This window comes from Macaca thibetana, chromosome 7 (assembly GCF_024542745.1).
Source record: "Macaca thibetana thibetana isolate TM-01 chromosome 7, ASM2454274v1, whole genome shotgun sequence".
In the NCBI taxonomy this organism is placed as follows: domain Eukaryota; kingdom Metazoa; phylum Chordata; class Mammalia; order Primates; family Cercopithecidae; genus Macaca; species Macaca thibetana.
Window position 1 is genome coordinate 57,432,612 of NC_065584.1, and position 14,608 is coordinate 57,447,219.

Consider the following 14,608-nt stretch of genomic DNA (forward strand, 5'->3'; position numbering starts at 1 on the left):
AAAAAAAATGTTCTCTGTGTCAGTTGAGATAATGGTTACACAGACATAAGCATTTCTAAAACTCAACAAATTGTACATTTTAAGATCTGTGTATTTTACTGCATATAAGTATTACCTCAGTAAAAGATTAGTGTAAATTTTGAGGACATTTGCTCATTGATTTAAAAAAATGTATATGTATGTGTGTGTATATATACATATCTCTCTGAAAAACTATGTTTAAATTAGTGCTAAAATACTTGTTTTGCCTTGGTTACATGGAAGTATTTTTGGATTTTTAGCAATATCTGTTAGGGAGAGTTTTACTTCTTTTGTATAAAAGCACCCTGTGCACATAAAATTAATATTAATATAATTTGTATTCTTTTTCTCCTGCTAAAAACAAAACAAATGTCTAACAGTACAGCTATCAAAAATTATTTTTGTTTTTATTTTTTGAGATGGAGTCTTACTCTGTCACCCGGGTTGGAGTATAGTGGTGTGATCTTGGCTCACTGCTGCCTCAGCCACCCAGGTTCAGGCGATTCTCCTGCCTCAGCCTCCCAAGTAGCTGGGACTACAAGCGTGTACCCCAGGCTAATTTTTGTATTTTCAAAAATTACTTTTATACTATACTGTTTACATTTCCTTTTTTTTTTTTTTTTTTGGAAAATTTTTTCTATAAGCAACAACTTTCTTTCTTTCTTTTTGTGAAGTGGCATGATCATAGCTCACTGTAGCCTTGAACTCCTGGGTCCAAGTGATCCTCCTGCCTCAGCCTCCCCAGTAGCTGGGACTACAGGCATGTGTCACTGTGCCCAGCTAATTTTTATTTTTATTTTTGTAAAGACTGGGCCTTGCCGTGTTGCCCAGGCTGGTCTTGAACTCCTGGTCTTCAGTGATCCTCCCTCCTCAGCCTTCCAAAGTGCTGGAATTACAGGTGTTAGCCACCATGCCCAGCTATAACAAATTTCAGTATAAAGGGAAATCTTAATTTGTAGCAATTGAACTGTTAAGATTTTCCAGGATTCTTGGAATTAAAGCATTTTTCCCCGTGTTCTCTGCTGCCAGTTGTTTGGGTTTTCTTGTGTTTTGTTTTAAGAGACAGGGTCTTGCTTTATCACCCAGACTAGCGTGTAGTGACAGGATCATAGCTCACTATAGCCTTGAACTCCTGGGATCAAGCAGTTCTCCTGCCTCAGTGCGTGCAACCATGCCTGGCTAATTTTTAAATTTTTTTGTAGAGACAGGGTCTCCCTACTTGCACAGGCTGGTTTCATACTCCTGGCCTCAAGGGATCCTCCCACCTCGACCTCCCAAAGTGCTGAGACTTAGAGGCATGGACCGCCATGCCCAGCCTCTGCTACTAGTTTTGAACATGAAATAAATACACTGAAAGCATACTTTTCAATAGCTAAATTTGCTAAAATCTGAGACTATAATTGTAAATATAGGAGACCCTGCTAAATTAGAGTTTAATTCAGATCTCAGTAGTTCTTTTTCATGCCAATGAATCACTAATTAAATTAAATTTAGATGAACTGCCTAGGTGCAGTGGCTCACACCTGTAATCCCAGCACTTTGGAAAGTTGAGGCGGACACAATCACTTGAGCCCAGGAATTTGAGACCAGCCTGGGCAACATGGCAAAACTCTGTCTCTACAAAAAATAGAAAAATTAGCAAAGAGTAGTGGTATGTGCTTGTAGTCCCAGCTACTTGGGTTGCTGAGGTGGGAGGATCGTTGGAGCCTGGGAGGTGGAGGTTGCAGTGAGCTGAGCCGCCCCTGCACTTGCACTTCAGCCAGAAGTGAGACAAAATAAGACCTTGTCTCCAAAAAAAAAAAAAAAACCAAGATGAACCACAAAGGCTAGGATTGTTTTTGTCAAGGTATGTATTTTCATAAGCCATTCTGAGCTCTCTAACCCACTTCATCTTCCGAGAGATACATGATCCCTTTTATTTGAAGCTCTAAGATTAGAGTGGCTGTATACTAATGATTAAAAATGAATGAACAATTTTTGCTCTGCTAGGTAAATAGTTTTAACTCTAGAAACCTAATTTAAAATCACTAATACACTATTTCATGTTTTCTTAATCTTTCTTATATATCCTATGTATTGTTTTTTCATTTTTCCAGTTCACCTTAATTATGTTTAAAGCTTTCTTTTTGAATTTTGCCTTTTTGTTTTATCCATGAAAATTATGTGGAATAATTTTGATAGTCCTGTTGACCTTTTTTTTTTTTTTCCAATTGGGGTCTCCCTCTCACCCAGGCTGGAGTGTAGTCGCATGATCTCGGCTCGCTGCAACCTCTACCTCCTGGGTTCAAGCGATCCTTCCACCTCAGCTTCCCAAGTAGCTGGGACTACAGGCATGCACCACCATGCCAGGCTAATTTTTGTCATTTTTAATAGAGATGGGGTTTCATCATGTTGCGTGGCTGGTCTCAAACTCCTGAGCTCAAGTGATCCACCTGCCTCAGCCTCCCAAAGTGTTGGGATTACAGGCGTGAGCCACTGTGCCCGGCCTGACCTTTTTTTAAACCAAAAAATTTATTTATTACAGGAATCAGAATGTATTGTCACTATTATCTGCTAGCATTAAGAATAGTGATCAAGTTGAATTTTGTATGAATTTCCTATTTACAAACACTTTTATTAATACTACAATGGTTCTGCTATGATTGAGCAGGAGCGAGTTCAGAAGACCTTTCCTCACCCAATTGATAAATGGGCCATTGCTGATGCACAATCTGCTATAGAAAAACGAAAAAGAAGAAATCCTCTTTTACTGCCTGTGGACAAAATCCATCCTTCGTTGAAGGTAACAAAAGATTAAACATTAGTTGGGGGGTGTTCTTTATAACAAATAATATTTTATTTCTATATTTATAAAGCATTAATGTAGCATGGTCTGTGTTAGTGTGTATATGTGCGCTTGCATGTATATACTTGTACATACGTGTCATATAAATATGTATACAAAATATAGTCTGGTGAAATTTGCTTTTCAAACAATATTAAAATTAATAGTGATAATGCATCAGTATTATTTTGTGGCATCTTTTTTTTTTTTTTTTTTTTTTTTTAATAGAGACAGGGTCTTGCTGTGTTGCCAAGGCTGGTCTCAAACTCCTGGGCTCAGGCGATCCACCTACTTTGGCCTCCCAAAGTGGTAGGATAAGAGTCATGAGCCATCATGCCTGGCCCATTGTGGCATCTTCCAATGACTGTTACTCTGACTGATTCCTATGTAGTGGGCCATGATTCTCAGCCATTTGTTGATTAAGAAAGTGTATAATGTCAGAAGCTACTTTGAGTTCAGAGCAGAACTGTTTTTAAAATTAATTTGTATTATTACAGATTATTTTTTATATACTGGAAAAGTGGGCTAGGACCTAGTTTGCCTACTAGATGCATATTAGTGCATAGGGCAAAATATGCTTGATGTATATGGATTTTAAGAGTTTTGCAGCAAATTCAAGCACCCCGCCCCCCTGCGCACTCCCCCACCACACACACACACACACACACACACACACACACACACACACACACACACTTCCTCTCCTCCCCTCAGTAGAAACTACTGTAATTAGGGGATACTGGTTTTAAAACAGGGTCCTTGAAGATAGCAGATATTTTAATATTTGTCAGATGAGTTTTGGTTAATGTATTAGGAGGCTTTTAGTGGAGCGCAACCCAAGATCTCTAAAAGGCAGAGTTGTTAGATTGATAAAAGGCAGAGTTGTTAGATTCAATGTCTCTTAAAAGAAGAAAAGCCCCCAATTCAGGGACCAGAGATTCATTTTATAAACTACATTTAGACATATAGTTAATAGAAAGTTTTTTTATAAGCAAGGATGTTAAATAAGAATTTTTAAAGTGTTTAATACTTGACAGTGCTACATTTTGCAATTAAATTATTTATTCTTTTCACAGGAAGTGTTAGGGTACAAAGTGGACTACCATGTGTCCCTATATATTGTGGCTGTACTAGAATATATCTCAGCTGATATTTTAAAATTGGCTGGTAATTATGTTTTTAATATCCGGCATTATGAAATATCTCAGCAGGACATTAAAGTGTCAATGTGTGCGGATAAGGTAAGTGTTACAAGGTATTTAAACTTAACTTGAATAGCAACTATACTCATTTCTGCCTCAATCTTTTTGTATACATTATTAGATAAGTAATTTTTATAATTGCTAGTACTGGAAGAGAGAAAAATCCTGCCTTTACAGAGTAACCATGATATTTTCCAGGTTTTTAAGCATATGGCAGGATGGGGATCTCTTTTTTTGGTCAAGAATCTTTTATTACAAGAAAAAAACATCCAAGGCCTCAAACCAATTTAAGTAGTTTGAGTTTTATATTTTCAGAAAGAGAATATATAGAGTTCTACTCAGGTACTTTTAAGTGTAAGTAATTTTGAAGACGCTACTTTAGTTTCACAGCTTAGCTTAGTGAGGCACAGGGAGAGAGAAAATTAGGCTGAATGCTGAAGTTACTCTCCTTTGATCATTTTTTTGTTTTTATATCTGTCTTCTTCCCTGGCTGTAAGCTACTTGCGGGAAGAAATTGAGTCTTTCATGTTATTCTGTACTCCTTTTCTCACCTTCTTATTTTTCTTCCTATTTATTTATTTATTTGAGACAAGGTCTCACTTTGTCACCCAGGCTGGAGTGCAGTGGCACAATCTCATCTCACTGCAACCTTTGCCTCCCTGGCTCAAGCGATCCTCTTATCTCAGCCTCTCGAGTAGTTAGGACCACAGGCATGCATCACCACATCCAGCTGTTTTTGTGGGTTTTTTTGGAGAGATAGGGTTTCACCATGTTGCCCAGGCTGGTCTTGAACTCCTGAGTTCAAGTGCCTGCCTCGGCCTCCCAAAGTGTTAGGATTATACACATGAGCCACTGCACACACTGAAGCTATAACACTGAATAAGATTGCAATCCTTGTATTAGAAGGTATTTATTTTACTGCAAAATAAAAAGAAACAGATAATTACAGAACAATATGATTAAAACTATTATACTAATAAGTCCGAGGTACAGTGGAGAAAGTAATGAACTCTAGCATGGGTGAGGCCAGAAAGACTACAGAGAAAATGCCTAAATGAAGCTCTCTCAGCGTGAACAACCTCCAGGACCTAGCACATGTCGGTGGTTCTCACCCTTGACTGCACATCAGAATTAATAGAAAGCTTTTAAAGAATGCTGATGCCTGCATATCACCCCCAGATATTTAATTGGCTTGGATTGGATCTCCAAATCTCAGTGTTCTTTGAAAGCATTCCAGGTAATTCTGATGTGCAGTTATAATGACTGAGACCCATTGTACGATTCCATAATTTCAGAAATGACTTTTCACTTACATTGTGGTTGCAATTCCTTGTTATCTCTATTTTGACTTCTAAAATTATGGCTACTTTTTTTTTTTAACTTTGAAAATATCTTAGACTTATAGAAAAGTTGAAAGTATAACAAAAAGTACGTCCTTGCCACTTGAACCATATGAGAGTAAGTTGCCAACATAGTGTGTCTTATAAACAAGAACATTCTGCTACATTACCACAGTATGACTGACAGTCAAAATCCAGAAAATGAATACATTTAATACATTTTACCATCTAACTTTCAAACATCATTCATGTCTTGTCACATATCCTAATGATGTTTTTACCAAAATCATTCATTCCAGAAGCATATATTGTTTATGTGTCATGTATGTTTATCCTCTTCAGTCTGGAATAATTCCTCATTCTTCCCTTAACTTTTTTTTTTTTTTTTTTTTTTTTTAAACATGGCAAAGCAGGCCAGGCATGGTGGATCACACCCGTAATCCCACCACTTTGGGAGGCTGAGGCAGGCAGGTCACTTAAGGTCGAGTTCAAACCAGCCTAGTCAACGTGGCAAAACCCCGTCTCTACTAAAAATACAAAAAAAGTTGCTGGGCATGGTGGCACATGCCTGTAATCCTACTTACTCAGGAGGCTGAGCCACGAGAATCATTTGAACCCAGGAGGCAGAGTTTGCAGTGAGTTGAGATTAGGCCACTGCACTCCAGCCTGGGCAACAAAGCAAGACATTGTTTCAAAAAAAAAAAAGATAGTAAAGTTGACTTTATTCAAGGGAGGCCATGGCAATAGGTACAGGGACCACTGCAGTGTAATCCCATGGTTGGGGAGAGAGACATTAGAATCAACTCTCCTCCCTTAAGTTTTATAACCTTTACACTTTTGAGGGTTACAGGTCAGTTATTGTGTAGAACGTCCCTCAATTTAGGTTTTCTCTGTTGTTTTCTCTTGGTTAGAATCAGGTAATGGTCTTCTTTGGCAGGAATATCATAGAAATTGTGCTGTGTTCTTCTCATTGCATTTTCTCAGATGGCACACAGGCACATGATTTCGTTGTGTCTCATTAGTAGTGGTGATGTTGACTGATTACTTGATTAGGGAATTATCTGCCAGGCTTCTCATCTGTGAAGTTACTCTTTTCCCTTTTGTAATTAATAAATGAACATTTTGTGGAGTATTTTGAAACTGCGTATCTTATTATTCATCACACTCAAATTTGTTTATCTTAATATAGACTAATGAATTATTATTTTATTCAATGGGTCGTAATCTGTTCCTTCATTATTTAGATGTTGCAGGCCAGGCACCATGGCTCATGCCTATAATCCCAGCACTTCGGGAGGCCGAGACAGGTGGATCACTTGAGCTCAGGAGTTTGAGACCAGCCTGGGCAACATGTCTCTACAAAGAAAAAAAATTAGCCAGGCGTGTGCTTGTAACTATAGTCCCAGCTATTTGGGAGGTTGAGGTGGGAGAATCACTGGAGCTCGGGAGATTGAGGCTACATGAAGCTGAGATCATGCCACTGCACTCTGTCTCAAAAAAAAAAAAAAAAAGTTTCGGTTGTTCCAGATTTGGTTATTAGGAGCCCTAGCTTGGTTTTTCTGTTCCTGTCTATTTGAGCACTTTCTTTTCTTTTCTCCTTCCTATTTATTAATTTATTAAATTATAAATTGACAAATTATAGTTGTATATATTTATGGAGTACAAGGTAAGGTTATGATTACGAAGACAATGTGGAATAATTAAATCAAGTTAATTAACATTTATTCAAGTACTTATTTTTTGTGGTGAGAACATTTGAAATTTACTCTTAGGTAGTAGAATGATGGTTATAAGGCTAGGAAGGGTAGATAGAGTCGGGGAAATGGGGATGGTTAATGGGTACAAAAATATTGTTAGAATGAATGAGATCTAGTATTTGATATCTCAATAGGGTGACTACAGTCAACGATAATTTATTGTATATTTTACAACAATTAAAAGAGTATAATTGGATTGTTTGTAGCACAAAGAAAGGATAAATGCTTGAGGTGATGGAGACTCCATTTTATTCTGATGTATGCATTATATGCCTGCATTTACTCCTTAAATATATACACTTACTATGTACCCACAAAACTTTCTTTTGAAAATTGAAATGACAAAAAAATTTACTTTTTGCAATTTTGAAATGTAAATACATTATTATTTACTATATTCACCATACTGTGCAATAAATCTTACAAAAAAGACCCGATTCCTCCTAATTGAGGTTTTGTCCCCCTACCCTGCAGCCTCTGGTTACCACATTCTATTCTGCTTCTATGAGTTTGTTCTAGATTCCACATGTAAGTGAAAACACATGTGCATTTTTTGTTGTTGTTTGTTTGTTTTTTGTTTTTTTGTTTTTGTTTTTCTTTTTTGAGATGGAGTCCCGCTCTGTCGCCCAGGTTGGAGTGCAGTGGCGTGATCTCAGCTCACTGCAACCTCTGCCCCCCAGGTTCAAGCGATTCTCCTGCCTCAGCCTCCCAAGTAGCTGGGAGTACAGGTGCCCGCCACCACGCCTGGCTAATTTTTGTGTTTTTAGTAGACGGGGTTTCACTATGTTGGTCAGGCTGGTCTCGAACTTCTGACCTCGTGATCTGCCCGCCTCGGCCTCCCAAAGTCCTGGGATTACAGGCGTGAGCCACCAGCTTGTTTGCTTTTGAGAGCTTGAGTCTCCTTCTGTCACCCAGGCTCACTGCAGCTTCAAACCCCTGGGCTCGGGCAATCCTCCTGCCTCAGCCTCACAAGTAGCTAGAGCTATAGGCATCTGCCACCATGCCCAGCTAATTTCTAAATTTTTGTAGGAATAGGGTCTCGCTATGTTGCCCAGGCCGGTCTGGAACTCCTGGCTTCAAGTGATTTTCTTGCCTCAACCTCCCAAGACACTGGGATTACAGATGTGGGCCACTGCACCAGGCCATAAACTATTTTTTTTAATAAGTCATTCCTTTATTTGAAGCATTTTTCTGTGTCCTAAATCTCCACCTTTTCAGAGTTTTAAAAAATCATGTGGCAGGATTTTCAGATCCCCTTGTTATATTGCTTTTAGACTGATTTCTAAAACTGAAGACAGTAGTCCAGATTTGGTCTGAGCAACAGAGTATATTGAAATGCACGTACGTATCCTTTATTCTATATGCTATTCTTTTTTTTTTTTTTTTTTTTTTTTTTGAGACGGAGTCTCGCTCTGTCGCCCAGGCTGGAGTGCAGTGGTATTCTTTAATAATTTCAGCATTAATATTTTGGCACCATGTTACTCTGTGTACTTACTGAGTCTGCAGATTTCTAAACTCCCGAGGACTGTTCCACGTGAAGTACCATTTTGTTAAGTCTTTGATTTCTCCAACTTGTGCTGTTGATTTTTTGTTGTTATTGTAAGAATGAACGTGAATTTATCCCTAGAAAATTTCATACTGTTATTGAGGTTATGTTCCAGCATATGTAGATATTTTAAAAATTGAATTTTCATTCAGCATTTTAGGTACTCTTCCCACATTTTTGTAATGTGTACAGATCTGATAAACTTTGAATTAAAATTATTTAGTAAAAATGTTGAAAAGGCCAGGTGCCTTTGAATCTGGGAGGCAGAAGTTGCAGTGAGCCGAGATCGTGCCACTGCACTCCAACCTGGGTGACAGAGCGAGACTCCATATTATTTTATTTATTTATTTTTTGTTGAGACGGAGTCTTGCTCTGTCGCCGAGGATGGAGTGCAGTGGCATGATCTTGGCTCACTGCAACCTCCGCCTCCCAGTTTCAAGTGATTCTCCTGCCTCAGCCTCTCGAGTAGCTGGGATAACAGGTGCCTGCCACCATGCCTGGCTAATATTTTTGTATTTTTAGTAGAGACGGGATTTTACCATGTTGGACAGGCCGATCTTGAACTTCTGACCTCAGGTGATCCACCCACTTCAGTCTCCCAAAATGCTGGGATTACAAGTGTAAGCCCCCGCATCCAGCCAATACTCTATCTTAAGAAAAAAAAAAAAAATATATATATATATATATAGAGAGAGAGAGAGAGAGAGAGAGAGAGAAAAGGATTATATAAAAAATGAGATTTCTAGCATATGTTATTAGTGGCATTCTTCTAGGTTAAAAGTTACCACTTTTCTTCATTATTACCTTTTATTAGCTATTATTTCACATTTTGTTTAATTCATGGGTCAACAAACTTTACCTATAAAGGCCCAGGGGATAAACATTTTAGGCTTTGTGTGCCATACATCTTTCTTGCATCTACTCATCTCTGCCCTTGTAGCATGAAAGCAGCCATAAATGAATTAGCGTGGGCTATGTTCCAGCAAAACTTTGTTTACAAAAACAGTCTGTGGGCTGGATTTGGCTGGTAGTTTGCTGGTCCTTGTTTCAGACATTCCTGTCATGATCCCCTATTTGTCACAAGAGACTGTCATATGCTTAGCTAAAATCCGGATGACTTGGCCAGGCGTGGTGGCTCACGCCTGTAATCCTAGCACTTTGGGAGGCCAAGACTGGCAGATTGTCTGAGCTCAGGAATTCGAGACCGGCCTGGGCAACATGGTGAAACCCCATCTCTACTATAATACAAAAAATCAGCCGACGGTGGCAGTTGCCTGTAATCCCAGCTACTCAGGAGGCTGAGGCACGAGAATTGCTTGAACCTGGGAGGCGGAGGTTGCAGTGAACTGAGTGCCACTGTTCTCCAGCCTGGGTAACAAAGTGAAACTATGTCTCAAAAAAAAAAAAAAAAAAAAAAAATCCAGATGACTTGATTTGTGGGTCTAGTTATGTAACCATAAGTAATGAGATTGTATGACATGATGTGATCTTAGTATATCCAAACTGATTTCTAGAGATCACTAGTTCAAGAGCTCACAAACCATCTGTTTAATAATTATTTGAATACATGGTTTCTAGGGATATCTTTAATTTGCCAGACAGAGAACTTGAAACCAGACCTATTTCTTTACATTTAAAAATAAAAGCAACATTTGACTATATGAGGTATTCTAGCATATCAAAGATTGCTGAGAATTAGATGATCATAGGAAAGAACCATAGAATTTAAGTTCTAGTATATATGTCATTATTAAGGAAAATAGTATTTAAACTGGAAAAGTTGAACATATAAATGCTTAAGAAGGAAATTGATGTGTAGGAAAGGTAAAGGCCAGGCACAGTGCTTCACGCTTGTAATCCCAGCACTTTAGGAGGCTGAGGCAGGAGGATATATTGAGCCCAGGAGTTTGAGACCAGCCTGGGCAGCACAGCAAGACTTCATCTCTACAAAAAAATTTAGAAAAAGAAACAAAGAAAGAAAGGTGAGACACCCTGGAGAATATAGCAAGACCTCATCTCTACTAAAAATAAAAAAAAATATTAGCTGGGCATGGTGGTGCATCCAACTACTTGGAAGGCTGAGGTGGGAGGATTGCTTGAGCCTGAGAAATTGAGGCTGTAGTGAGCTATTGTGCCATTGGGCAATAGAGGACAAAAAAAAAAAAAAAAAAAAAAAAAAAAAAAAAAAAAAGAGAGAATAAGAGGTCACAAAGCTGCTCTGAAGAAACTTAGTTCACCAGATCTAGATGTACTAGCAGTTGAGTTCTGTATTTTCTTTTTAACCTATTGAATTATACTTTTTTTTTTCTGAAACAAACTCTTGCTCTCTCGACCGGGCTGGAGTATAATGGAGTGATGCTGGCTCACTGCAACCTCTGCCTCCTGGGTTCAAGCAGTTCTCCTGCCTCAGTCTCCTGAGTAGCTGGGATTACAGGCACCTGCCACACGCCTGGCTAATTTTTGTATTTTTAATAAAGACAGGGTTTTGCTGTGTTGGCCAGGCTGGTCTCGAACTCCTGACCTCAAGTGATCTGCCTGCCTTGGCCTCCCAAAGTGCTGGGATTACAGGCGTGAGCCACGCCTGGCCTTTTTTTTTTTTTTTTTTTTAAAGACAGAGTCTTGCTCTGTTGCCCAGGCTGGAGTGTAGTGGTACAATCTCTGCCCACTGCAACCTCTGCCTCCCGTGTTCAAGTGATTCTCCCACCTCAGCCTCCTGAGTAGCTGGGATTACAGGCACATGCCACCATGCCTGGCTAATTTTTTGTACTTTTAGTAGAGACAGGGTTTCGCCATGTTGGGCAGGCTGGTCTCAAACTCCTGACCTCAGGTGATCCATCCACCTTGGCCTCTAAAGTTCTAGGATTAGAGGCGTGAGCCACCCATGCCTGGCCAGAAAAATCTGAAGCTACCAGGAGTGGGGTATGAATATATTTTCTCTTTCATGGTAGTATTACTCCATCTGTTTCAAGAGCTAGCTCGCTCGCTCTCTCTTTTTTTTTTTTTTTTTTTTTTTTTTTTTTGGTGACAAGGACTCACCTAAGCTGGAGTGTGGTGGTGTGAACATGGCTCACTGCAGCCTCAACCTCCAGGGCTCAAGTGATCCTCCTGCCTTAGCTTCCTTTGTAGCTGGGACCACAGGCTTGAACCAACACCATGCCTGGCTATGTTTAAAATTTTTTTGTAGAGGCTGGGTCTCTCTTCGTTACCCAGGCTGGTCTTGAACTCCTGGGCTCAACTAGTCCTTCCACTTCAACTTCCCAAAGTATTGGGATTGCAGATGTGAACCACTGCATCTAGCCTGACTCTACTTTATTGTTCATGCTATAAACATGACCAAAAAATGCTTTACATGTCTAATAGTTTATAAATACATATACTACATGTATGCTGTTTAAACAGTTATCTTTTGTGTATTTACCGTGTGTCAGGTGCTTTGGATTTTAAGACGAAAGCACTGTGTTGTATCTTTAGATGGTTACTATTTAGTAGGAGAAAAGATAGAACAGAAATTTTAATACAGTTGGCCCTCTGTATTCATGAGTTCTGTATCCATGGATTCAACCAGCCACAGATAAAAAATACTCAGGAAAAAGAAATTCTACAAAATTCCAAAAAAGCAAAACTTGAATTTGCTATGAGCTGAGTGCTACATTTAATCTATGTGAATGAAGTGACATGTGGGCATTGTATTAGATATTACAAGTAATCTAGAGATGATTTAAGTAGACAAGAGGATGTATGTAGGTTATATGCAAATAGTATGTGATTTTATATAAGGAACTCGAGTATCTGAGGATTGTGGGGGTATGGGGTGGGTACTGGAACCAATCCCCTACAGACACCAAGGGATGACTTTATACATTAGGTGCTTCTACAGGAAAGAGAGAAAGTTGCTAATCAAGGGCTAATGCTAGTGGAAGAGATTCTGGTAGGGAGTCAGGGAGAGTTTGGAAAAGCTATCCAAAAAAATTGTATTTGAGCTAAGTGGTGAAAAAATGGGTAGAGATTGGTTAGGTGAATAAATGAGAGTTGGGAGGGAAGAGGAAGTAAGAGAAGACATTCTAGACAGAGGGAAATAGAGGGAACTGACCAGATGTAAGGGATATTTCTTAGTTAGAGTCAACAGGATTTGGGAACTGTTTGGATACAGGAGAGAAGTTGGAAAAGTGGTAAGTCTAAGGTGATGGACAAGTTTTCTAGTTATGAAGACCAAGTAGGTGATGCTGTTTATTAGTGATTCTGAGAGTGTACACATACAGGTTTTTTAAGACAGGCAGATATCTAGCGAGCCTTTGGTAACATTTGTCTAGGATCCGGAGAGATGCTGAGGCTACAGATAAACACTGAGGAGTCATTATCATCTAGATAGTAATTGGAAATCATTTAAGGGAATGAGCTCACTCTAAGGAATGATATACCATTCTGTCAGTGTAGCAGACATTTCAGACTGGTGACCTTCTAGTGAATAGGGTCTCCAGGTTTGTTTTTTAAATTTTTGAATTATTTGCCATGTATTTATATTTACAGATCTAAAAGTTGTACATAAAAATGTAAATCCCAGACTTTTCATGAAAAAAGAAAATCAGAATGCCTAACAGAAAATAGCTGGCACTGAGCGGCACACTTCCTCTTTAGGTGCGTGTACCTTACGGTTTGCCATAATTCCCACTGCTCCTTGTATATTATAATGTTACTTGCCTGACCCCTGTAGCATTTAAATTCAGGAACTTTGGTATTATGTGACCAAAAGAGTTTTAAGACTGGAACCGTGGAATGGGTGGTAGAGAAGGTAAGTCATAGAGAAGGAGGCCCCACTGACAGAATGGTATATCAGAAGCCAAGAAGAGAAAAATTGTTTGGGGGGGGTTTATATGTGTTTTTTCTTATTTAGAGATAGGATCTCATTCTGTTACTCAGGCTGGAATGTGGTGGTACGATCTTAGCTCACTGCAGCTTCGAATTCCTGGGCTCAAGTGTTTCACCTCAGCCTTCAGAGTAGCTAGGACCGCAGGTGTCTACTACCATGCCTGGTTATTATTTTTTTTTTACTTTTGGTAGAGGCAGGATCTTGCTGTATTGGCCAGGCTGGTCTTGAATGCCTGGCCTCAAGTGATCCTCCTGCCTCGGCCTCCCAAAGTGCTGAGATTGTAAGCATGAGCCACCATGCCTCACCCTGAGAGTTAAGAGTTTTAAGAATTAGAGAATGGTCAGCTGTGTCAAAAACTAGAGAAAACAAGTAGGAAGACTAAAACACGCCATTAGATTTGACACTAGATCAATAGTGAGAGCAGTTTCAATATAGTAACGGGCTTGCTAAGTGAATGGGAGCAAGAAGTTATAGCTAGCAAGTATGGCCTACTCTAAAAGGGTCTCTGGTGGGGAAGTGAAGAGGGTGGTAGCTCTTCTGTGTGTTTTTATGTCTCATGCCTTCCTTTATTTTGCATGTCTGTTTGAAATCAGATTTCATCACCAAATTCCCTGTGTAGCCATACTGGTTTCTTTAAAGTTAAAAGTGGCTGGGAAGGGGGGATGATGGTCTTCAATGACAGGAAGGTGGATTGCATGAAGCAAGCATTGGGGAAGGGAGGGATTTGAGAGTGTCACAGAACATGAGATTAGGAAGGTGGGTTGGAGTTAAATTATGAATGGCCTTTATCCTAAAGATGTTAGGATTTTATGTAGAAGGCAATGAAATCCAGTATCATTTTTATGTATCATTTATTTTTAGTAACATGATTTTAGAACTCGGGTTGGGAAGACTTGTGGCAGGCAGATCAAATTATGAAACTTGTGTATCCTTGTAAGAGATGGTGATTGTTTAGTAGAGTAATCTAAAGCCTGCAGTAAGATGGAGAGAGCTGACCAGATTTCAAAGATGCTTATAAGATATTTCTGAGTTAGATTCAAAAAGATTAGGA

The 14,608-nt window shown here is 39.1% G+C and overlaps 1 protein-coding gene across 2 annotated transcripts in view; it reads left to right on the forward strand.

Annotated features, from left to right (window-relative positions):
- SOS2 (SOS Ras/Rho guanine nucleotide exchange factor 2) overlaps window positions 1-14,608 on the forward strand; it is a 114,254-nt gene that overhangs the window by 29,249 nt on the left and 70,397 nt on the right. The window contains exons 3-4 of one of the 2 annotated variants that reach the window (XM_050796868.1): window positions 2,672-2,803; window positions 3,922-4,086. In XM_050796868.1, the coding sequence (XP_050652825.1) occupies window positions 2,672-2,803; window positions 3,922-4,086 (297 nt within the window). Of the gene's footprint in view, window positions 1-2,671; window positions 2,804-3,921; window positions 4,087-13,232; window positions 13,326-14,608 lie in introns of those variants that run through there. The other variant, XM_050796869.1, reaches the window with a different exon arrangement.